Below are 26688 nucleotides of genomic sequence, written 5' to 3' on the forward strand. Positions count from 1 at the left end.
TCCATTTCAAATCCTGCCATTTGGGTTCCTTTAGTCCAAAGAGTTATTTGACTTACATTGAAAAGCTTCTTTAAATTCCTTTTGACTTCCAAGATGCCATTCTATAGTCTCTGAAAATGAAAGGGATGAATGGAGAAGATTGACAGGGATTAGTGATTTTTGTCTCACTTCTTTTTCTGTTTTAGATTCCTGTCTTCCCTAAAGTGAAAAAAACATCATCAACATGAAATTATTTCTTGACAATTTGATTCAATTCAACAAGCTTTTTTAGGCATCCACTTAGTGCCAGACAAGGGATAAGAGAGACAAGGGATAAAAGGGGGAAAAAATCCAGTACCTGCCCTGAAGGAGCTTGCATTCTATTGAGGAGAAAGGCAGAGGAAATTATTAATAATTGCTTTAGGTATAATAATTTGCTGTATTTGCAGTCAGATCAAAGGACAAAAGTAAAAATCAATATAAAGTTAGAAGGTTAATGTTTTTTTCTGAATTCTTCATGGAACAATAGTGACTTCAGCATGAAAAAGTCACATGAACCATTGTGTAGAAAATTGGGAAATAAATGACTACAATGTTGATCTTGATTATCAATTTTTTGTGCAAAAGCTTAAACAATACAATTAATTATTATGAGAAGACAAAGAGCTTAGAAACTATTGTAGTCAAATAAACACTGTATCTCCTTGTCAGATGTAAAAAGAAGGCAGTGAAAAAATCAGTTTATAAAACAACTTCATCTAAAAAATCAGTTTATAAAACAACTTCATCTAAAAAACAGAAAGTTATGTGTAATTGACTTTTTTAAAAGGGAAAAAATAGTAGAAGTGAAAATAAGTCTATAGAAAATTTGGCATGTGACCCAGTTAAGTCCTATCATCTTTGCATTTAAAAGCAAAATCAGCTGGAGTAGAACTAATAGGTGGAAAATGGGAAACATTTTTCATTCTTTCTTACAATGATCCAAGTAAATTCCAGGGGTGGGAAATTTCCAATCCAGAGGTTCTATTGGTCTGACCTAGCCAAGACAACCACAGTCAGGACTTGAAATCAATAAATCTAGAAGTTTTTTTTAGAGATGAATCAATTAGTCTGTGTACAATGTTATAAATATCCAAATAGACTTTGGCAGAAAAAAAAAAAGTTCCCCACTCCTGAATTAGACCCTAACATTTTAGTCAGTGATATTTATATAAAGAGACTGAAAAGGTAGTCAAGTAAATGAAAAATGCTTAGATCAGATAAATACATTCTTAGAAAGTTCATCATGGAGGCAACACAATTTTGGAAGCACTAAAGAAAGATCAGTTTATATGACTATGTGATATCTCAAAAGTGGGGAAAATACCAAAAGAATTTTTAAAAGATAGTAATACTAACCAAAAAATAATTTTAAAAATATCAATAACTGTCAATCCAGCTGTCTACTTTCTTATCTTTATTTTCTACCCATATATCAAAGATAATACCTGATGAATATATGGAGAAAGAATAGAAGGCTCCGATGAATGTTTCTCTACAACAGACTATATTTTACATGCATTCATTAGGCTAAAAACACATGAGAATTAAAGGTTATTAAAGTACATTGCTAATAAAAAAATTTTTAAGCCTTTGCCTTAATAAGGAGTTTCCTGAGCTTCTATTAAACTCATGCAAGAGGGGCAGCTAGGTAGCGTAATGGATAAAGCACCAGCCCTGGAGTCAGGAGTACCTGGGTTCAAATCCAGTCTCAGACACTTATTACCTAGCTATGTGGCCTTGGGCAAGCCACTTAACCCCATTTGCCTTGCAAAAAAAAAACCCTAAAAAAATCATGCAAGAGATCTCTATTCTATAAGCTTCTGATTATTAATTCTATGGAAATCATAAAATAGGGAAATGCAAAGGTATTTGCCAGAGTTATAAGAGATGTGATAATTCAACAGGCATAATGGTCTTTCCTCAGGAGTCATGTTTCTCTATGGAAAGTTATCATATAACAATGCAAAAAAGCAAAAGTAAACTTTCTGACTTCATTTCAGCAGAAAGTTTTCACTTCAGAGCTATTTATCTCTTTACATGTTTTGTTGAAAACTATCAAACTAATTCCTTAATCATGTCTAGAATTTTTTTTGTTTTTATATGAGTCTGAGGAGTAGTAAGAAGGTTAGTTTGACTGGTCTATAGAGTGCAAGGAAGGGAAATAATGCATAAGTATGAAAAGATAGGTTGTGGTCAAATTGAAGGGCTTTAAACGCCAAACAGAAAAAAAGTTTTTCTGGTAGAGGTAATAGGAGCCACAGGAGATTGCTGAGTAGGTGAATTGACAGTCAGACCTGCCCTTTGGGAAGTGGAGAGTATATGGATTAGAAGAAGGGAAAGAAAGACTTTAGGGAAGTAGACCAATTAGGAGGCTGTTACAATAGTCCAAATAAAAATTGATTAGGCCCTAAATTTAGGTGATTTTATCTTATTAGAAGATTGCTTTATGGGGCTAGTGAACATGTGGAATAGTATAAGAGGTTGTGATCCTGGATGACTAGATGGTGGAAGTTAAACACAGGTACCATTGGGGGAGATATACTATAATAAATGCAGAAAATAAAATCTATACAGGCCTTTGACAATAGAAAATGCCCCTTACTATTCCCAGGTTTACACTTTGAAGAGTGCCTGGAAAGTGCTATGTTGATTTGGGAAGTAGTCTGTGGGTATACTGTGTGAATTCAGGCAGATTTTCCCAATGGCACCTGCACAGCTACTGCTACAGGTGTCTGTGTTGAGGTGGGATTTCTTTGAAGGTTTTGCCCTGGGAACAGAGGAAGGGGAATGGAGAATTTGTACAGATCTAGAAACAGGGAGAATGAGGGTATTTTAGGGTTAATGAGACAATACCAGAATTCCCTTGAAGTTGTGCCACACCTAGGGATTGGCACCCCTATATTGCAAACATCTGATTTAATTAACTTGTTTCATGGTCTTGAAAATTCTTCTATATCTAATTTATAATTAATGTATAGCTTTTCAATTCATAAAGAAATAAGATAAAGGAATTTTTTCAAAAAAATCTTGTTTTTATGAGAAATAGATTCGGTTGGGCTACATAAATGTTAATTTGCTATTAATGATATTTCTGATAACTTAAACATTTCTTGCTGTTTTTTTAGGTCAGTAAATCTTCCTACAGATGATGGAACATTTTTAAAAGAATACTCAGGATTGTTCTCCCAAGGGCTCAAAGATCCTACCTATGGACCCGTATTACCATTTTCTGCTGTTGCTGGGCTAGTTGGTGTAGATGCAGAAAACTTTAAGGTAATTGCCAGCACATTCTTTTCTCAATAATTCAGTCCATACTATTTTATTAAAGGTGCACTTGCACTGAAACTGAGGAGTTGGGTTGGAAGAACATAATCATATAGGCCAATACTAAGACACAGGAAATACCTGTTCTTACTTAACTCTAATTCTTTATATGAAATTCAGTCTAATTTAGCTCATATTTGTGAAGTCCCTTCTGTTCTGTGTGAGAAGCACTAGGCAAGGAGTAGGGGAATAAGCTATGACCTCATGGAGGAAAGATGTTTAACCATCCTTATTCTATTTCATGGATCAATCTGTGAAATGGGAATAATAATAACCACTAAACTTATAGGTCTGTTCTGAGACTGAAATCATGTAGTAGATACAAAGTTCTTTGAAAACATATAAATGTCAGTCATTACTAGTTTAGGGTATGGAAATATATTCTATTGCTTTTTAGAATAAGAAAGAAAAGATCTTTCACTTTCTTTAGTTGCTGATGTTTCATTGAGAGAACAGTTCATTGGGCATGAAGTTTTATCAAAGAAATTTCATTTATGTATTATTACTAATATGGTATTGGGTTTACCTGGTTAACATTTTAAATATTTGTATTTTGGGAATGAAGGCTCAACTGCTATATATTTTCTTAAAATAGATATCTTTCTTAGGTCTTCAAAAATAACCATCATTTTTCCCTCCATACAGTACATGGATTTTTTCTGAGTTTTTAGCACATATTAATCGTGCTTTTGCTGCATTCTAATATTTCATAATCACTTTTCTCATTCTTGAGAAGTCTTCTGTGATCCTGATTTATGGCTGTTGATATGCAATTTCTGTCCTTCTTCTAGAACCTCATATTTTTTGTCCACAATTTCCATCATATTTCTCTCACATCTTGAGAGCCCTCACAAAAGGAGAATGAAGAAAAAATAGTTTCATAAATTTACCCAGTATATCAGAAAAGTATGATATTAAATGCAGACTTCTATATCTACTCTTCCCTACATCTTCAAAGGATATGTTTATATATCCTTTTTAGGGGGTAATTCATGACTGAATGATTAAATAGCAACAATAATCAGTATTGATTTAGAGCATTTCTTCATTCTGACTACATACAGCTTTGATTCCTTCTTCTTGAAAACTACCTTTTTATGGTCTTTGACCATTTATATTAATTGAGCAAGGGCCTCATTTTTTATAAATTTGACTCAGTTCACCATAAAATTGACAAATGAGATTCTTAGTGGAGAAATTTACCATAAATTCTTCTCCTCTGGTTTTCTGCTTACCCTCTAATCTTGGTTATACTTTGTATAATTTTTTTAATTTAATGTAATCAAAATTATCCATTTTGTCTCCCATGATCCTTTCCATCTCTGGTAATAAATTCTTCCTTTATTCATAGATATGACAGGTAAAAATTTCCATCCTCCTCTAATTTGCTAAGGAAATCACATGCATCCAATCATGCATCCATTTTGACCTAATTTATCTGTGTGTGTGTGTATATATGTTGATCCATGCCAAGTTTCTGCCAAACTGATTTCCAGTTTAGTATCAATTTTTATCAAATAGACAGTTTTTTCCTCAAAGCTTGGATCTTTGGATTTATCATACTCTACATTACTAGGGTCATTTACTATTATGTATTATGCTCCTAACCTATTATACTGATATGCCATTCTATTTCTTATCCAGTACCAAATCATTTTGATTATTATTTTTGTAATAGTTTGAAATCTGGTACTGGTAAGTAGCCTTTCTTCACATATTTTTCTACTGATTTCTTTGATAGTCTTGATTTCTTATCCTTTTTTCTAGCTCCATAAAGCAATTCTTGGGCAGTTTGATTGATATAACACTAAGAAAACTAATTCTGGGAAAATTGTCATTTTTATTACATTGGTTCAGCCTACCCATAAACAATTATTTCTCTAGCTATTTAGTATCTGTGTTAAAAATGTTTTTATATTTGTTTTCATAAAGTCCCTAGGTTTGTTTTGGTAGACTCCCAACTATTAAAGTTATTTTAAATGGAATTACTTTTTCTAACTCTTTCAGTTTGATTTTGTTGGCAATGTTTAGAAAAGCTTATGATTTTTGTGGGTTTATTTTCTATTCTGTAGCTTTGCTAAAGTTTTTCATTTTTTGAACTAGATTTTTAGTTAATTCTCTAGGATTGTCTAAATACACCATCATAAAATCTGAAAAAGAATGATAGCTTTATTTCTTCAGTGACTATTTTTATTGCTTCAATTTATTGTAATTGCTATAGCTAGCATTTCTAGTAAAATATTGAATAATAATGAATACCCATGCTTTACCCCTGATTTATCCCCATTTACAGATAATGGTTGTACTTGTCTTTAGCTAAGATACTATTTATCATTTTAAGAGAGGCTCTATTTATTCCTATGATTTCTAGTATTTCTAATAGGAATGAGTACTGTACTTTGTTAAAAGCTTTTTCTGCATCTATTTAGCTATCATTGATATGGTCAATTATGCTTCTAGTTTTTCTTAAATTGACCAGCCTTGATTCTAGGTATAAATCCTACATAGTCATGGTATATGATTTTTATGATACATTGCTGTGATATTCTTACTAGTAGTTAACTGAACATTTTTGTATCAATTTTCATTAGGGAAAATGGTCTCAGATTTCTGGTTTTTGCTCTTCCTAGTTTAGATATCCAAGCCATATTTATAAATCATGGAAAGAATTTGGTAGGACCCCTTCTTTGTCTATTTTTTAAACAATTTACATAGTATTGGAATTAATTGTTCTTTAAATGTTTAGTAAAATTCACTTGTAAATTCATCCAGTCCTGGGGATTTTTTTCTTGGGGAGATCACTTATGAGTTGTTCAATTTTTTTTTCTAAATTAGGATTATATTTATGTTTCTGTTTACTCTCTTGTTAATTTGGGCAATTTATATTTTCTAAATATTCACTCATTTCATATAGAGTGTCAAATCTATTGGCATGAAATTGGAATCATATCTCCTAAAGATTGCTTTAATTTCATCTTCATTGATAGTGTTCTTATTATTTTACTGGTTATTTGATTTTCTTCTAAAAAATCAAATTACTCAAAAGGTTTATCTATTTTATGGTATTTTCATAAAAGCCAATTCCTAAGTTTATTTGTTAAATACTTTCAATTTTATTACTCTCTCTCTCTCTTGATTTCTTGGATTTCTATTTAGGAGTTTGTAGGAGATTTTAAATATATTCTTTTTCTAATTTTTTAACTGCATACCCAATTAATTGATCTGTTTTCTCTCCATTTTACTGACACAAGCATTTAAAGATAAAAATATCCCCTTCTGTTTTAGCTGCTTTTCACAAATTTTAATTTGTTGTCTCACTGTTCATCTTTAATGAAATTATTTCTGCGATTTGTTCCCTGACCCACTAGTTCTTTGGGTTAAATTATTTAGTTTCTAAATGATTTTTAATCTAATCACTTAGAGGTCCTTTTGTGAAATTAATTTTTATTGCATTATGGTCTGAAAAGGGTGCATTTAATATTTTTTACTGTATTTTTCTAAAGTTTTTATTACTCAGTGCATTGAGTTTTTGAAGGTATCAGCTGAGGAAAAAAGTTATATATATGTGTATATATATATATATGTATATATATATACATATATATATATATATTCCAATCTATTTTCTCCAGAGTTTCACCATATCTAACTTTTCTAAAATTCTATTCATCTCCTTAATATCTTTTCCCCAATTTTTCTTCTTCCTTCTCCCTTTCTTCTAGGGCATCCTTCTTTCTCATCCCTCCATTTTTTTAGATCATCCCAACATCAATAGCTCATTCTTATGCCCTGTCTATGTAGATGCTTTCCAACAGCCCTAATAATGACAACATTCTTAGGAACTGTCTCATTTACCCACATAGGAATGTAAACAGTTTAACATTATTAAATCCCTATTTCTCTTTCATGTTTACCTTTTTTGATTAATTTTGAATGTCAAATTTTTTATTCAGTTCTGGTCTTTTCATCAAGAATTCTTCAAAGTTCTCTATTTCATTAAATACACATTTTTCCCCCTGAAGGATTATTCCGAGTTTTGCTGGGTAAATTAGTCTTGATTATAATCTTAGCTCCTTTGTCTTTTTGGAATATAATAATCTAAACTCTATTCTTCTTTAATGTGGAAGTGACTAAATCTTGTGAGATTCTGACTGTGGATCCATCATATTCAAATTGTTTCTTTCTGGCTGCATTAAGTATTTTCTCCTTGACTAGGAGCTCTGAAATTTTGCTGTAATATCCCTAGGAATTTTCATTTTGAAAATTTCTTTCAGAATTCAATTGATGGATTTTTTTCCTAATTCTATTTTACCCCCGGATCCAAGATGATATGGCAATTTTCTTAAAATATGATGTAGAGGCTCCTTTTGTTCATGGCTTCCTACTAGACTAGTAACTCTTAAACTATATGTCCCTGAACTATTTTTCAAGTTAGCTTTTTTTCCAATGAGTTATTTCACATTTTCTTTAAAGTTTTCATTTTTTGTTCTATTGTTTCTTTTTATTGTTTTATTGTTTCTTATTATCTCATGGGGTCATTAGCTTCTACTTGCCTGATTTAATTTTTAAGGTACTATTTTCTTCAGTGAGCTTGTGAATTTCTTTTTCCATTTAACCAATTGTACTTCTTAAGGTGTGCTTTTTCTTCAGTGAATTTTTGTACTTCTTTTTACCATTATGCCAGTTCCATTTTTAAGGTATTATTTTCTTCAGTAATTTTTGTGCCTCTTTTACCAAACTGTTGATTTTTTTCATAATTTTCTTGCATTGTTCCCATTTCTTTTCTCAAATTTTCCTTGTCCACTCATCTTTTTAATTTAGTGTCTGCCCCCCCTTCCCCACCCCATCCCAGGAACTCTTGTTAGGTTCGTATTCAATTCGCATTTTTTTTCTTTGAGGCTTTGTTTGTAGCTGTTTTGATGTTGTCTTCTGAATTTTTAATATTGATCTTCCTTGATAGCATAATAACTTTTTACGTTCAGGTTAGCTTTCCATTGCTTTTTTATTTTCCCAGCATATTCCTTGACTTTAAACTTTATGTTAAAGTTGGGCTCTGCTCACCTGGGGTAGGGGACGATTTTTCACACTGCTGTTTTATAGCTAGTTCTGGAAATCTATAAGGTTTTGGTATTTCAAAGGTGGGGAAAGGTTTGAACATTGTAACCTTCTCCCACAATGGAGAATTTACATTCATTAGTTTTGATACTGCCCTAAGAATATTCTTGGAGAATAGGGTTTCACCTTCTTGTCTTTAAGTCCCCTTTTCTTCTCTTACACTACAATCACTCATCCTGGACCTGTGCCCCAGTTTCTCCCTTGGTTTTCATTCTTCCCTTCTAAGGCTAGGCTGAATCAATATCTTCTATCTCTGTAGTCTTGGCAGGTGTGGAGGGATGTTTCTAACCTAGGCAGCACTTTTTCCTTTACCTTTGTCCTTCACATACTTGGGCAGACTCAGTGTCTTCCTTCAGTGAGAGAATTTAAAAGTATTAAGTATTATCAAATATTGTGTATATTCTTCTGGATTGGGGAGTTAAGAAAGTGTTAGGGTGTATCAATAAGTGATTATGGCAGGAGGAGATTCCAGGCCTAACCTTGAGGACTGGTTTATATTTCCAGGAATGTGGAAGCTGGTTGGAGAAGAGATGCTGATTGAATGCTTTAAATATTCTATGATAATAGTTCACAAGACTTATCTGGTTTTTTTTAATCCTGTGGTTCCAACTGTGATTATCCTACATTTGGTACATTTTCTTAGTCACATAAGCCCTTTAATTAAATTCTTAATAATGATGGAATATCACATGAAAGTTCAATTATACATCTAAAATAAAATTGCCCAATTAGTTATATAGAATGTTACAGTCAGAGAATCTTACAGTTTTTCAATCTGATTTTACAGATTCAGAGGCTGAGACTTTGAAAAGAGAAAAGATTTGTTCAAGACCTTCTTTCCAGCTAGGCACAGAGGCAAAACTGGAATTCATGTCCTTTACTTCTGAGGATAATAACATGATTTCTATTATATTATATTACCTATGATCTTTCTGAAAGTGTAAAGGGGATAATGGCTCTCCCCTATGTCTGAATGCAGCAGTACTATAAGCAGTGCATAGGTATTATCATTGTCCCATATCATAATAATAACAGTTCAGATACTTGAATTTCTCCTAAACCCCCAAGGGCATAAGCACAAGCATACAATTTTTCATTAAATAAAATAATGCAAATATAATCATTAATAAATTTAGAGAAGTCAAAGGTCACTAGTAACTGACACTCTCTGATTGATTTAGCATTCACACAACTTCAGAAGGGAATCTAGAAGGATTCTTGCTTTGTATCAATATATATAGCATGTAGCTATACAATATGCAACCAGAGAGACAGGAACAAACTGAATGTTTAACAGTGAAGACTTCAGGCTGAGAAATTTCTTAGATTTGAAGATAAAGAATCAGCAGACAAGGGATTCTGGGCACATCTGTTAGCAGATTTGTATTTTTTAGCAAGAGAGTTAGAAATGATTAAATGAGGTTCTAGTTACATTGGCCAAAGGGCAGATCAAGAGTGGGGGGGGGGGAGAAATGTGTGCATATGTAAATGTGGGGGAGGAGGGGGGATTTTTGAAGTTTATATGAAAACAGAACCATAACTAAGGTGTAGTAATCAGTTTCAGTGTACTGAAATTTTTAGGTGTGTGGAAAACCCTATTTCTGGATATGCTTCCTCCCTAACCCCAAGCAACATAGGCTGGGGGTCAGAATTGCAGTCCTTGAAAATAGGAAAAACACTCTTACTTGCTTGACCTCAGACTTGGTGACAGTATCCTTCCTACAGGGTATTTCTACCCATAAGGGCTATATCTCTAGCCCCTAGTTATATATTGCCCCCATCCTCTCCAGATGTAGCAATCTGGTGCATGCTTACGTTCTCAGCTGATAATAACATTGAGTTCTCCCCTCTATTTCTTAATTCCTTCCTCCTTTCTGAGGTGCAAAAATTCTAAGAGTATTTATGTTTGTAGGCCTATAATATATTTAGCAATCTTAACAAAAAGGATTTTTAATGTTCCATTAAAGCCTAAAGGTCATTTTCGTCCCTTGCTTCATCCTACTGCACACTGTTGGAATTCAACAAATGATCTCTATGTTTGCTGTGAAGAGGGTCATATTCTAATGATTAATGGAGATAGTCTACTTGTCACCATCCTGTCACATAAACCAGGTAAGAAATTGCTTAGTTAAACTATTTAGACATAAATATTTGACAATCAGTTCTTAATATACCCAAAGCTCACCACACTGTGTGACATATATTAGGTATTTAATAAATGCTTGTTGAATTGACTTGTAGGCTTTAAAGTACAGATTTTTGTCCCATATACACTTGTGTTCTATTCTTCCACTAAAATAATAACAACATTGTCAGCAACACCTTGTTTCATGTTAGATCTTCTTTTTAAATTCCTCTCACAGACTCTGCAGGCACATATCGCCCACTGCTGTTGGGAAATGGATAGGACAGAGAGGTCACCTACCCTATCTCCATGAGTGTGCCATGTTCCCCATTATACACTCCAAAAGGAACAAGGGAAAAAGTGAAGAGAGAACCCAACAGCTGAGTTCTTACTCCATAGCTGGTTCTTTTCTCTCCACCTTTTTTTGAAACCAGAATCACAGAGAGTTTTTACCCCTCACCACTTTACTATATATACTCTTAGTCTCACTCCTGCTAATTCCATAATAGAGTAGATGGAGGAAAGGCACTAAAGAAATTCACAGTAAATGGCAAATATACCATCTCTACCAGTTTTCATCAGATTTTCCACTTGAGATGAAGTCACCTATAATTTCACCAAGTGCATGAAAGGACTTAATCAGTGAACAATACTTTGTGTTACACAAACATCCTTTCATGATGCTATATGAAATTACCAATGATGACCTGTGTGCAGTAAGTGGGGTAAAAAGTTATTGAACTAGTCCCAATGGGAACTAGAAGTAACAGATGAACAGCTAAAGTCCTGAACAGATAAGATGTACAAAGGAAAGACTTCAGCATACTGAATGAGGCTTTCTAGGAAGAAGACAAAGACAAAGACAAGAAACTACAAAGAAGCTGTAATAAGATTCTTTTGAAACAAAGAGAGAAACTCCTGTTCATCAGCAGACATTTATTTAGAGCACACAAAAAGCAAGGAATAGGAGAGACGAAGACAGGATTTTTCCTGGATCTTGCTTTCTACTGTGAGGTGATCATCTACAGAAATAAGGAGCAAGCACAACAACTAGGGATAGGAATGGAGAGCAGAGAAATCTTCTCCCAGCAGATGACAATTGAGCTAAAGTTTCTAGAGAAGAGAGGTAAAGAGTTTATTTCTAGTACAGAGATGTCTGGACAGGAAATACAATGCCAAGTTCAGGAAATAACTAGAAAGTCAATATGGTTGAAACAGATTATGTAAAGGATGATAACATGACAAGTCTGGAAAGATAGGCAAGATCTGGATTATGGATATGGGAATTTATATTTTGTTTTACAAGACAATAGCTTTCAATGAAGATTTTTGAGTAAGGAAGTGATACAGTCAGATTTATACCAAAGTAAGCCTATTTAGCACCTGTGTAAAAGATGAATTGGAGAGGGGAAAGGGGAAACATTAATTAGGAAGTCATTGTAATAGTACCAGCAAGGTTAAAAAGGCCTGTACTTGAGTTTTAGCAGGATAAGTATCAAGATTGTGCAGGGAGACTTGAAAAGAATTGGTGAAAAAGAAGGAAGAGTCAAAGATGACTCTGAGATTGTAAACCTGGGTAAAGGGAAGGATGGTGTTGATTTCAAGAGAAACAAGGAAGTTTGGAGAAGGCATATGTGGAGCTAAATAATTGTTTTATAAATTTTGAATTTGAGATGCCTCTGGAACATCTAGATAGAGATGTCCAAAAGTTAGTTGTTGATGCTAGAATGGAATTCATGAAAAATATAAAGATTTGAAAGTAAACTGAATTAAGATGACAGCTCTCATGCATTGATGAGATCACCAAGAGGGAGAATACACTAAAAAAAGAAAAGTTAGCCTAGGATAGAACCTTAGTGGATACCTTAATATAGGGAATGGGTCAGCAAAATAATCTAAGAAATAGCAGGCATGAAGACAGAAAGAAAAGTAGGAATGATGAATGTCATGAAGGTTAAGTGAGAATAGTGTCTAGGAGGAGAGTGTTGCATCGAGATCACAGAGCATAAGGACAGAGAAAAGTCTGTAAGATTTAGAAATGAAGAGATTTATGTTCCAGAGGGCAATGATAAGATACATGTACATACAAGTATGATAAGGCATATCTATATCTATGATATCTCTCCCTTTAGACTCTGAGCTCCTGGAGAACAGGGACTCTCTTGTGCCTTTCTTTGTATCCTTTAATAAAGGATGTTTAATAAATGTTTATTGACTATCTGACTAGCCATGAGTTGTGAATAATAAATGTCTTAAAAGATATCTTTAAGAAGGTCAAATGGCTTGGTTATGTGGCAAAACTAAAGGATAATCCAGTTATTCTGGATTCCATGAAATACAGAAGGGACCAGAGGAAGATTATCAGTAATTTTGGTAGATTCTCAGTGGAAAACTAATGGTAATACAGAAACAATAATTGCACAAAATTGAAAGATATGGGTATATCGCAAATGAACTGATTGGGGTTTAATCATATTAGTGAGCCCATTAATACATTAATATCTATTAAATTATATAAATAGACCCAGCAATATCATACAGTAGAATACTTGTGCATGTATTTGATGGCCAATGGGGTCAAGTGCATTTTCTACAAATAGTAGAATCAACAAACTAGATGGGGAAATCTCTGTAGCCTGAATCATTGAACACTGCCTAGTTTTCTGATCTGGCTTGAAGAACTCCTAAAAAGTGTTCAACTTGTTTTTTTTTAAAGTGTTAGTGTTTGATTGTGTGTGTGTGTGTGTGTGTGTGTGTGTGTGTGTAAGAGGAGGAGGAGGAGGAGAAGGAGGGAGAACTCCCAGACATGTGCCTGTGGAACAGACATTGTTTCCAAGCCAAAGTCAGCTCTGGCAGCAATAATTAGATGGATTTCTTCCTACTGGTCCTTGCACTCACTGTCTGTCATTTTTCTTACTTCCTTTATAATTACTTCTGGTTGATCTTCCAACCCAATCCTCCAAAACCACCTTTACCAGACTACATCAATGTTTATTTTAAGAAGTTGTTTCAGGATTGTTTATCTGTAGCATGCATATCCAGTAAATCATCTTGGAAGGTAGGCTAAACCCATTGTCCACCCTAAGCAAGTGTCTACCTTAGGGGATGTCCACCCTAAGCAAGTGAAGACTTCACCCAGCAGAATGGGGCAGATGAAACCAGTTTGTTTTAATGACCATGAAGGTGGCTGAGACAGTTACTGTGGAGCCCTTAGAGAATGCACAAACAACGACACCAAGGTCATCTACTGCATCCCAGGTCACTGCTAGTCATCTTGACCCTTTTGTTCTGCCATTAAACTTTGATCATTTATCCTCTTTGAAAATGAAGGACAAACAACAACTATGGCAAATCAAAACTCCTGGATGTAGTGAAGTTCCTTCATAGGATGAAGCTCATAGCCCAGCTGTAACAGGAAGGGGAAAAGGATGGAGCATGACTATCTTTATCCTCAATATAAATACAAATTACCTGTATTGATGAGTATTCTATGCCTGATATTTATACTCAATTCAGTTGACTTTTCAAAAATTCTACATCTATTTAGTTTTCAATAGATTTGTCCCTGGGTGCTGTCCTCTTGCTTCTGATTGTTTTACCAGGGAATCTGTCTACACACTCACAGCTTATTTCAACAATTCTTGCTTCCTACCTCACAGCTTCATTGTACTTAGGCAAATGCTCCCCAGACTGTACCTTAACAGGTGACAGGTGCAGAAGGAGATACTAATGGCCCTTGGTTGATCAGTTACTGAACCTGCTTGAGGAAAGTAGGTCATCTCTAGGTGGTTAAGCTTTAGTGACTGAGCTCACCAAAAATATACTTAAAAACATTTCATTTGGAGGCTGTGCAACTAAGAGTCAGCAGTCTTTGGAATCTATTTCATGAAATCTTCTCTCTGTTTCATCTTTTTATATAATAATATTATAGTAAACCAATTTGCTCTACATATTCTAAGGACTGCAATATGTTAGCATTGATCCTTACTGAACTTGGCTAATGCTTCTGTATCCATCAGATTCAAATATTCCTCTCTTGCTAAAGTGTTGTAGTTCCCTGACAAGACAATTGAAGTCTATTCAATAAGCATTCAAAAAGTACTTCTCAGCAAGAAAAGAGGAAACTTGGAAAAGAGGACCAAACTGCCTTCTGGTCAGGACAATCTATATTAAATTCCTGCTCAGATACACACTGATTGTTGCACCTTGGGTAAATGATTTCCCCTCTCAGTACTTCAGACAACTTTAGAATACAAGGGGGTTCTTATTAGCAATGGGAGAAACAATTTTTTATTAGTGGTAGTATAAAGTACAATGCTGTGCATTATAATTGAAAATTTCTCATTTTTCCCCATAAAGTATATAAGGAGGTTGTTATACTTCCATCCAGGACAGCCTCAGAAGAGAACTTAAGAAAAGAAGGTATGCATTTTAAAAAATAAAGCATATTAATAGTATAGGACAATTCTACTTCTAGAATGACTTTTAATGTGAATGTGAGCCTTCTTTTAAGGGAAATGTTTTTTCTACACTATTGAACCATCTCTGGGTAACTTCTTTAAAGGAAAGGGCCTGCTCCAATAATAGATTTTTCAGAAATTTTTATTCCCTTTAGCTCTGTGGCTTCTTGATATCTATGGAAATATTGCCAATAAAGGCAGTTAAACACTGCGCTAAGTTACTGAAGAAAATTTGTAATAACTTTCTTGAAAACATAATTCAGAGTTCTTCTGGGAAAGGGGAAGTCTTCCATAATTTATTTCACCTAATTTCTCCTATTTAGTTTCCCTTTAGGACTTGTATATTTAGTTTATACTATGTAAATTTGATAAGTCCACAACTCACAGTCATAATTTTATAGCACTTTGAAGATAACTAAACCAACTGAGGTGCTTTTTAGTGGAGTGAAGACATTCTTCATAGTCAATCTATCCTAACCAAAGCATTTCATAGTCATAGAAACACAAAATTTGAGCAGTAGAAGGAACTTAATCAGTCATCTAACTCAGTGCATTAACATCAGAAGCATCACACATGAAGCCCATAAAACTCCCCAGTGCAAATTGAACCAGATTAAGTAATTGGGAAATATCTAAACAAAATAAATAAAACCAATAAAACATAAAATGCTAATATATAGTTTCCTAAGTCAATTTGCAGCCTCTAGGCATCCTTAAATATGATTAGTGACTCCTTTTTTATTTGACCTTGAAATTGCTTTACACTCACTACCTCTTACAATGTCTAAATGATCACTGGTAAATAATTTAACCTCTAAGTGTCTTCTGTTAAATAAGAATAATGATAATACTTAGTTCTTACCTCACAAGATTGTTGTGATGATCACATATGTGTATATTTTTATGTATGTAAATATATGTAAAGAGCTTTGAAAAACTTAAAGGATTATATAATTATTGGTAATATTTATCAGCATTGGCATCCCTTCCAGATAGGCCACGTGGGGTAGTAGACTGAACCAATCACAGAATCTTTGGCATCCCTTCCAGATAGGCCATGTGGGGTAGTAGACTGAACCAATCACAGAATCAGAACTACCTGGGTTCAAGTCCATTCTCTGACATATACTCTACCCTATGCAATGCTCAAATATCACAGGTTGAAGATTTGCATTGGTGGAAGGATTTTCCTCACTTGGTAACTCTGTACCACTCATCTTGTATAAATAAAGACTGGATTGTATTGTATAGGATTCTGAAAACCCTCATTGGCAAGCACTGTGAGTCTCTGGAGGGAAAAGCAGAAAACTGTTTTTGTTACTATGTTATGCCACTGTGTTTGTTACTATGTTATACCTTAGTCCAAATTACTATTTTTCACCTGGCCAATTTCCTCCAAAGACATCAGAATCCCAATTCTATTTGAGGGTTTGTTGTTTTTCTAAAAAGACATGCTATTATGCATTACTTACCCCAATTCTTTCAAACATTTTAACCTTTGATCAATGTAATAGGATTGAAATTTCTTGACTTGTCTTTCTATAACTCTGAAAATTTGTTCTTCAGTTTCTTCATATTCCAGCTTTTTTCTTAAGTTGTAGAAAACTACTTGTTTTTTAATCTTTTTTATAGAGATTATTGACGTGCTAACTGAAGAACTGTACACAATGAAAGGCTTATATTTAGTCCCGCCTCAAAGACCTCCCAAGTTTCTTTCCTCCACCTTAAAAGAAGTTATGGCTGTCATTTTTGTTACATTAAATAACGGTAGAAGAGTTGTTCTACAGGGTGACCAATTTTCACTCATGGCCAAAATAAAATAATGATAACTCACTTCACTTGGCAAAAACATTTTCTCACAATAATCAATAATTTTGCTAGTTAGTGCAATATTGGCAACTCCATTTATAGTGGAAGAAACTGAAAGTTCTGAAAGATTATTCAACTGTCATACAGTTAATCAAGGGTTTAAGAATAAATTTTAACATAGGAGTGTCTGGAAAATAGAACTATTTATGCATAGATAGAAAGGGCTTTAGAAAGTAAAAGACCTAACATCTGTTGGATAAATTTTATAATGTTGGATGAAAGTTTCTAGAGAAAACAAAAAATGATATATCATTAATACAAGATTGATTAATTCTACTTCAACATTTCTATGACCTACTATTTTATTTTATTTTTACAAAAATGAAGCAACCCATTCTAAAACTAAAGGAATCAACACCATGGCAATTCATAAAAAAGGACTATTTGTTTCTGGAAATGTAAGCTTTTTTTCTTTATTACTTTATTTACTTTACTACTTCTGTCATTTCTTAATTTTTAAAAAATCCAATTTCTGGGGGTCAAGGTGAAGGAAAGGGAAGGGAAATACAGAAAAGAAACCCAGAGAAATCTTCAATATGAATTTCTGCCAAAATAATTTAAATTGTATATATGTAATATGGATTTAGAACTGGAAGGGACCTTAGAGGTTATCTAGTTAATTTCATAGGTTAGACGGGTTATGATTTACTGAAAGTCACATAGGTAGGTAGAAAATAATAGAAACAAAAGGTACACTCAGTTGTCTCTTGAGCATGTAATATCTTTTTTAAAAAGATTTTATTTTTAGTTTTACAATTTTTCCCCTAATCTTACTTCCCTCCCCCTACCCCCCACCCCCCTAGAGAAGGCAATTTGCCAGTCTTTATATTGTTTCCATGGTATACATTGATACAAATTGAATGTGATGAGAGAAAAATCATATCCTTAAGGAAGAAACATAAAGTAAAAGAGATAGCAAGATCAGACAATAAGATATCAGGGTTTTGTTTTTGTTTGTTTTTGCCAAATTAAAGGTAATAGTCCTTGGTCTTTGTTCAAACTCCACGGCTCTTTATCTGGATACAGATGGTATTCTCCATTGCAGACAGCCCAAAATTGTCCCTGATTGTTGCACTGATGGAATGGACAAATCCATCAAGGTTGATCATCACCCCCATGTTGATGTTAGGGTGTACAATGTTTTTCTGGTTCTGCTCATCTCATTGAGCACTGAATTTTGATTGCTGTAATAATCCATTCCAATTTACAACTGTAGAGGTTGCTACAAAAATGAAAAAAGAATTAAACCATTAAATTTTTCACATAGCACCAGCGTTAGCTGGTCTTAATCTATGACTGATCAGCTTCCTGACTGATTAGTCTTAATTACACACACACACACACACACACACACACACACACACACACACACACACCCCAAAAGAAAAGTAGCTGTTTCAGTTTAGTGCTTTAAAAAACAAAAACATAACTTTTTGAGATTTAGTCAACCTTAAGGAAAAATTGTTGGGACTCTATTTCTCACCTTTTAAGGTTGTTTTAATAATGTAGTTCCTCCTTCAAAGTAGTCTTTTATACCCATTTCAGCCTCCTTATAAAATACAGGGAGAGGAAGAGTTGTCCTAAGGTGATTTGCTTTGTCTTCTAAGATAGTCCATATTCCAAATACCTTAAATTTTAAAATCAAGCTTTTGGGAATCTGGATTAATTGACCCACTCCAATCTAACTACTGGAAAAAACTTCAAAATCTTCTATGGGTAAAACAGCTACTAAAGATCAAATAATTTAAGAGCCAAAAGAAATATTAGGTAGAGTGTCAGCCCTAAAAGAACATGGGAAGACAAGTCATGAAATATTAGTACAAGACAACAAAGATAATGTGAGAATAAATAAGACTGGTCTCCACAAGATAAGAAAGAAAATAGAGATCACTTATTATAAAGCAAATAGCATTATATATAATTACTAATCTTGTATAGACTTAAAAAGTGTCACAGGAATAAAGAGAATAGGAAGATCAATAAAGACTGGGAGAGTTAAAAAAGGCTTTATGGAGAAGGTGAGAATTAAGCTAATCCTTGAAAAATGGATAGAATTTAGTAAAGGTGGGAAGGAAGGTTGTACCTCCCAAAATGGATTGTAATTACAGTCAAGTCTTTGGTTTAACTAGATTAGTAGAGAAAGTCCATTATGTAAGAATATGCTTATTTTTCTTATTTTTTTATGTCTAGGATGGTATTTTGTATTCTATTACTATCAATGAAAGTAACTATACCATAAAGGAACACATAAATTTACAAGCCTCTGTGAAGAATATTGTATTTTCTCCTGATTATAAAAGAATGCTGCTTCAAACAGAAAACGTATGTAAGATGATGAATTTCTATCATAAAAATACTAATATCTTGTATCATGGAAAGTGTTCTTTTATAGAGGTACTTATTATAATCATGTGAATATGTGAAGGATCTATTAATTAGTACATTTAAAGAATTCCCAGGTTAGGAAATCCCTCCACTAAGGCAGATTATAATCCCTCTATTTAGTAGATTAATCTTAGTGGTGTTTATATCCAGAACTGAGATCTTAGGTCATTTACCCAGGGTCACACATAGCTCATAAACGTCAATGAAAAGATTTGAACTCAGGTCTTTTGGGTTCCAATGTCAGCACTCAATATATTACATCATATGAATGGAGGGTGGAGAGCCAGGGACCTTCTCTTCCTTCTTTCTTTTCCCTTTTTAGCTCTCTTTTGTATGCAATCTCTATTAATCAGGTTGTAAATTTCTTACATTTTTTTATATCTCCATGGTTTAACACAGTGTCCAGCACATAGATGGCACTTACATATTTATTGCGTGACATCCCACTGCTTCTCTCTTATTCTATATGACCAGTGTCACATGCCATTGTTTTCCAGGCTGTTATCACTGATTTGGGTCATTTTAGTATACAAGCTTGATTCCATAATCAGTTCAACATTTCACTATATTCCATTAGTTTCCTTTCTCTTTTTTGATTTACTAATCGAAATCTTTGGTTACCCTCAACATTTGCTTTCATTTGTTCCTCCACCATATCTACCCTGTTACACTACAATTCTTTTCATTCATCTCTGAGGGACTCCTTTCTGATTATAAACAAATACTACTTCAAACAAAATACTTATATAAAATGATGAATTCTTGTCATAAAATGCTAATAATGTTGAGGTACTTAATATAATCATATATGATTATGTTACTATTAATTTGTACATTTAGAATACTACCAGTACCCATGGCTGTTCCAAGTCTCCTCTCTCTTCAAACTCTCTTTATATATTTTTATTCCTAGAAGTTGAATTAACTTTATACATTATGAAGACAGTTGAAGCTGTCCACCTGAATTTCACACTTCTTTTTGTCTTCATTCATCTTTTATGTTCCCAAGCTCTGGTTTGAGAGGATGAGGTAACCTTCCTTCTTGCCAAGCATAATCTCTCCACTTTGCCCTTGATCTCTTCTCATCAAGGATCTTGTATTGTTAATCAGTCTTTGTTGGAATTATCTACAGTCATGGTCAGACATATACTATAAGAATATCAATTTGAGGTCAGGCAGAAACAAAGTGTTGGCATAAAGGCAGGAATTCCCAAAAACTCTTCCATAGAAAATCCCAAATGCAGTAAAATTATGACTCTAACCAGATTCTAGAGTGACAGAACCCACAGAAAGTCTAAATGAAACAATTTTCCAGCCAAAGACAACTTGGTAGATCTGTGGGAAAGGTCTATTCCACTGAGACTAGGTTTGGAAAGAATTGCAGCGCAGCCCAAGTAGCAGCTTGATGCACCACCAACTCCAGCCTTCCAGGAACAACCTGTGGGGCACCTGGGAGCACCTGGGCACAGTGATTTCCAGACCTCTTGGCTCAGGGATCAGTGGGGATGATTTGAAGGGTCAGCAGGAGAACTCTACCACACCTGTGTGAGCACAGAGTCCTTCAGAGTCACCCAGAGGCTGCTTCCAGAGTGCTCAGTCCACAGATTGGGTGTGTGTGGGGGGGGGAGACTGCAGAGGTCTCTCTGATATCCCTGGGGCAGGACCTTGCTGTTTTGCCTATACTCAGATCCAGGGCCCATTCTGGGCCGCCATACTGACATAAAGGAGCAGATCCTCCTCACAGCTTCAAGGCAGAAAGGAGTGCCTGTGGTCATCCAAAGTCCAGAGCACAGGCTAGGAGAACAGTCAGAGACTCCTATAAGACATTGGAGGAATTAAGATTGGGGAGGGGGGGGAAGTTGTCCCAAAAAAAACCAAAAGCTTTGGAAGCATGATAAAATCAGGTCATAGAGAAATGAGCAAACAATGAAAGAAAAAGAATCCAACCACAGAAAGTTACTTTGGGCCATAATGCTGAACAAAAAGTTTGATCTTCAAGTACAGGACTTAGGTGAAGCATGGAGAAAGGGGGACAGGAGGGGCTAATTATGAGGGATTTAATGATGTTGAACTGCATGTATTCCTTCATGGGAAGAAGACACTGATAAATCATATGAAACTTCTCATAAGAGCAGTTAGGAGGAGCATATATAGACAAGGCATAGGAGGGAGCTGAACATAATGGTAAAATATATTACAAAGATGGAGTCAGTGGGTGAAAAAGGAATGTACTGAAGAAAAGAAAAGGAGAGATAGAATGAGCTAAGATATTTCATCTAAAAGAGTCAAGGAAAAAGCTTTTGCAATGGAATGGAGGGAGGGGGAAGGAGGAAGGAATGATTAAGCCTTCATTCTCATCAGAAATGGCTCAGAGAGGAAATAACATATACACTCAATAGGGTATAGAAATCTATCTTAGCCTAGAAGAAAAAGAAGAGGAAAGGGATGGAAGAAAGGGAACAGGGGGAGGGGAGGGTGATAGAAGAGAGGGAAGATCATGGGAGAGGGTAGTCAGATTCAACACTCTTTTGAGGAAGAACAGGGTGATGAGAGAGAGAGAGAGAGAGAGAGAGAGAGAGAGAGAGAGAGAGAGAGAGAGAGAGAATAGAATAAATAGGAGTGTGGAGAAATAGAATGGAAGGGAAATACAGTTAATAATAGCAAGTGTGGGAAAAAATATTGAAGTTCTTTGATGGACTTATGATAAAGAATTCAACCCATCCCAGAGGCAGTTGATGGTATCTGAACACAGAGAAGTATACTTTTTTTCTCTCACTTTATTTGTCTTGAGGTTTTTCTATCTTTTTTTGGGGGGGGCAGATTTTTTATTTATTTTCATAGCAAGATTATTGTAGTAATGTGAAAATAAATTAAATATTTTTTTTAAAAAAATATCACTGGCAATTGTGTGGAGCATAGTTGGAAAAGGAGACACTTGAGGGAGAGAAACCAACTAAGAAACTACTGTAATGGTCTAGGTTAAGAAGTTATGAAGGCCTGCAGTAGGAGGATGGCTGAGGGAGCAGGAAAGGACAGATAAAAGATATATTGTGGAGGTAAAAATTAACAAGTAATTGGTTATTAACAGGATATGGAAGTGAAGGAGAGGAAAGAGTTGAGGATGAGTCTAAGAATGTAAACCTGAGTGACTAGAAGGGTAGTGTGATCCTCAACAGAAATAGGAAAATTTTTAAGAGAGGAAAGGATTTGGGAAATATGCTTTCTTTTAGACATACTTAGTTTATAAATGCCTACAGGACATCCAATTAAAGATATACAATAGGAAGTTGATAATGTAGGACTGTAGTTCATGAGAGACTCAGGTTAAATATATAGATTGGACTACTAGATAATTAAATTGGACTACTAGGTAATTAAACCTATTAAAGTTGATGGGATCACCAAAGAGGTGTGGAAAGAAGACAAGACCCAGGACAGAACCCTAACATTAATTTTTGAACTAACTTTATTTAGGATTGTAGATTTAGACTTAGAAAAGAATTATAAAAGTCATCTGTTGTAGGCTAAGCCTAGCTCACATTTCCTGATTGTTTGGGTTCTATATTGGAACAATATCATTATGGAACAACATAGATCACTGAACAAAAAGAGATTTACTCAGCTAATGCAATAAAAAGTTATTAATAAGGATAGGCACTGAAGACACCTCAAACTGATTCAGCTGAGCAAAGCTCCCTTGTCTGCCTTACCTGTCATGATCCACTAGCCAAGTAGCAGAGCATCCATGGAATTCTCTAATTACAAGGGATTTCATACTTCAAATTCAAGCAGTGAGAAACAATGATTTAAGTCTTTAGTTCCTTGCATCACACAAGTCTCAAAAAAAATCTGAATTTTTTTTAAAGGAAGAAGTAGCTTTGCAGGGGGAGGGGTTAGGATATTGCTCCTACTGTACTATCCATTTCAGGGATGAAGCCCAGAAACATGAAGTGACTTGCCCAGGAATCACAGAGATGGTCATTATTTTCTCTCTATGAATCATAACTTGATATCTTTCTTATTGATCAGAAATTTCTATCCTTCAATATTTCCTCTGCCTCATTCTTACAGCTATTCTTTATTTTTACTTTGACTTCAAAAAATTATTTTTTAAATTTTATTTATTTAAGGCAATGGGGTTAAGTGACAGCTAAGCAATTATTAAATGTTTGAGGTTGGATTTGAACACAGGTCCTCCTGATTCCAGGGCCAGTGCTCTCTTTACTGTGCCACCTAGCTGCCCCTGACTTCCAAGAATTCTAATCTCACAGTCCGTGACATCTCTTTGGGCTTCATTTTCCTCCCTTTACAATCTTGATTCCATAGTTAACTAGCTCAATTATATATAATCCTACTCTTGAATTCCATGTGTACTTATTACAGGAGTCATTACCATTTATGCCTTGCCAAACCCCAACCCTCACTTATCCCCACTATCAACTTAGCTTCTTTGTACCAACTATTGTACAGCTGATTACTTCCGGAGGAAGTTTGTAATCATGTTGACTGGATCCACAACACATATATGTTATTTAATCTAAAAAAGTCCCTCATAGTTGTACAATACTCCTTTTATTTATTCCTAACCAACTCTGTTGCAGTGACAAAGGGTGGTGCATATATTGCATAAGTTGTAGTAGATCATATGGTTGATTTCCCTCTTTGAGGATTAACACATGGCTGAAAAAATTTGTTCAAAGTCTTTTTGATCCCAGCAATCATTTTTTGTAATCTTATATTTATTTATTATTTTTGTACAAATGATTTTTTATACATTACTAAAATATTCTTGTTTAACAGTAAACATAATACCCCTCCCCAAAAACACAGACCCTCATGAGCAATAAAGGAAACAGAAAAAAATAAAAAAAAATGTCACCAGCTCTGTTGTGAGTGGATCACATTCTTTATGAGAAATGTATCACAAAAGCTACTTCTATATTTTTCCACTGTTGCCATTGCTGATCACAGCTCCCTCCATTCATACCTCCCCACTACCATATACTATATTTTCTCTCTCCTTTCACTCTGCCCCTCTTCTTAAATGTGCTGTAGGGTAGCTGAGTGATGCAGCAGACTGATCACTGGCCCTGGGGCCAAGAGGCCCCAAGTCCACATACCACCCATAAGGCCCAGCAACCACCTGGCCCTGGGGTCCTAGACAGGTCATCCAATCCCAGCCCCTTGCGAGAAGTAAAAAAGAAAATGTGTTATATCTGATCACTCTCCCCCATGGTCCACCCTCTCCTCCATCACTCATAACCCCCCTTCCCCTGTCCCCCTTCTCTCCTTTTTACTCTAGATGTCTATACCCCATTTAGTATATATGCTGTTTCCTCTCTGAGCCATCTCTGTTGAGAGTGAAGTTTCCCTTATTCCCCCTCACCTTCCTCCCTTCCATATCATTGCAATAGCTCATTGCAATAATAAAAAAAAACTCTTATTATATGAAACATCTTAGCCTATTCCACCTCTCCTTTCTCTTACTCCCATTACATTTCCCTTTTAGGCATTGACTCCATTTTAAAAATATATTATATCTTCAAATTCAGCTCTCTCCTGTGTTTCATCTATAAAAGCTCGTTCTACCTACTCTAGTAAATGAGAAGTTTCATATGAATATTGTCAGTATCATTTTTCTATGCAGGAATACATGGAGTTCATCATCATTGAGCCCCTCATATTTTACCCTTCTCTTCCAATCTCTGTGCTTTACCTGAGTCCTGTATTTGAAGATCAAACTTTCTGTTCAGCTCTGATTGTTTCAATGGGAACAATTGAAATTCCCCTGGTTCATTGAAAGTCCATCTTTTACCCTGGAAGAGGATGTTCAGTTTTGCTGGGTAGTTGGTTCTCAGTTGCATTCCAAGCCCTTTTGTCTTCCAGAATATTATATTCCAAGTCCTACAAGCCCTTAATGTAGTTGCTGCCAAGTCCTGTGTGATCCTGACTGCAACTTCACAATATTTGAATTGTGTCCTTCTAGCTGCTTGTAATATTTTCTTTTTGACTTGGGAGTTCTGGAACTTGGCTATAATATTCCTGGGGTTTTTTTTGGATCTCTTTCTGGGGGAGATTGGTAGATTCTCTCAATTTCTATTTTGCCCTCTGCTTCTAGGATATGTGGGCAATTTTCCTGTAGGAATTCTTTCAAAATGAGGTCAAGGCTCTTTTCCTGATCATGACTTTCAGGTATTCCAATCATTTTAAAATTATCTTTCCTAAATCTATTTTCCACATTAGTTGCTTTTTTCAATGAATGTTTCACATTTTCTTCTAATTTTTCATTCTTTTGGTGTTGAAGTATTGAGTCTTGATTTCTCTAAAATCAGCAGCTTCCTTTAGCTCCATTCTACATCTGAAGGATTTGTTTACCTCAGAGAGCTTTCTTACCTCTTTTTTCCATCTGGCCAATTTTGCTTCTTAAAGCATTCTTCTCCCCAATAATTTTTTGAACTGTTTTATCCATTTGACTTATGCTGGTTTTTAACATGTTATTTTCTTCAGCATTTTTTGGATCTCCTTGACTAAGCTGCTGATTTATTTTTCATGTTTTTCCTGCATCTCTCTCGTTTCTTTTCTCAATTTTTCTTCTATCTCCCTTACTTGATTTTCAAAATCTTTTTTGAGCTCTCTCATAGCCTGGGCCCAATTTCCATTTTTCTTGGAGTCTTTAGATGCAGAAGCTTGTAATTCCTCATCTTCAGATTGAGTATTTTTATTCTTCTTGGGATCATAGACAATGTATTTCTCAATGGTATTCCTCTTTTTTTCTCTTAACAAGTCAATTTAACTTTTGCTTCCATTTTTTCAAACTATGAAATAATATTACCTACTCACAGGGTTACTGAGAAGATCAAATAAGGTAATATGGTGCCTGCTGCTATTACCTACCCTTGACTACTTTGGTTGTTCCAAATCTTCTAGAATCTCTCTCACATTCAGTATCTCTTTTCTCACCTCTTTAACAAAAACCATCTGTTATAGGTTGCCTCTTTTCTCTTATTCTATATCTCAAAAGCACTCAATCTTATCTCTCATTTTTCCCTCCAGTTCTAATAAAAAGGGATCCCTCTCCTTGCCCAGGTTAGCAATCTTATTTGTTTTCTTGATACAATCTTTTCTAGTCTTCTCCAGGAATTTGTTCCTTCAACCAGTACTTTTCCCTCAACTTAAAGTTCTCCTTATCTTGCCCTGCTGTCTATAAACATATCCAGGTCTCCCTCATACTTATAAAATCTTTACTTGACTTCTGAGCTATCATCTTAACCTATAATGTGCTTTCATAGTCAACCACCTAGGGAAAGCTATCTACTTATTCTCTTGCGCTTCTCACTTATATTTCCTTTCTTCCCATTCACTAATTTTTTCATGAATAAATATATAATA

General features: G+C 34.7%; 1 protein-coding gene across 1 annotated transcript in view; it reads left to right on the forward strand.

Annotated features, from left to right (window-relative positions):
• LOC141521319 (cilia- and flagella-associated protein 43-like) overlaps window positions 1–26688 on the forward strand; it is a 288518-nt gene that overhangs the window by 14734 nt on the left and 247096 nt on the right. Inside the window, exons 5-9 of the mRNA XM_074233774.1 lie at window positions 3147–3294; window positions 10428–10572; window positions 14945–15007; window positions 17242–17312; window positions 19105–19236. Of these exons, the coding sequence (XP_074089875.1) occupies window positions 3147–3294; window positions 10428–10572; window positions 14945–15007; window positions 17242–17312; window positions 19105–19236 (559 nt within the window). The remainder of the gene's footprint in view (window positions 1–3146; window positions 3295–10427; window positions 10573–14944; window positions 15008–17241; window positions 17313–19104; window positions 19237–26688) is intronic.

The sequence above is a fragment of the Macrotis lagotis genome, chromosome 4, assembly GCF_037893015.1.
Source record: "Macrotis lagotis isolate mMagLag1 chromosome 4, bilby.v1.9.chrom.fasta, whole genome shotgun sequence".
Classification (NCBI taxonomy): domain Eukaryota; kingdom Metazoa; phylum Chordata; class Mammalia; order Peramelemorphia; family Peramelidae; genus Macrotis; species Macrotis lagotis.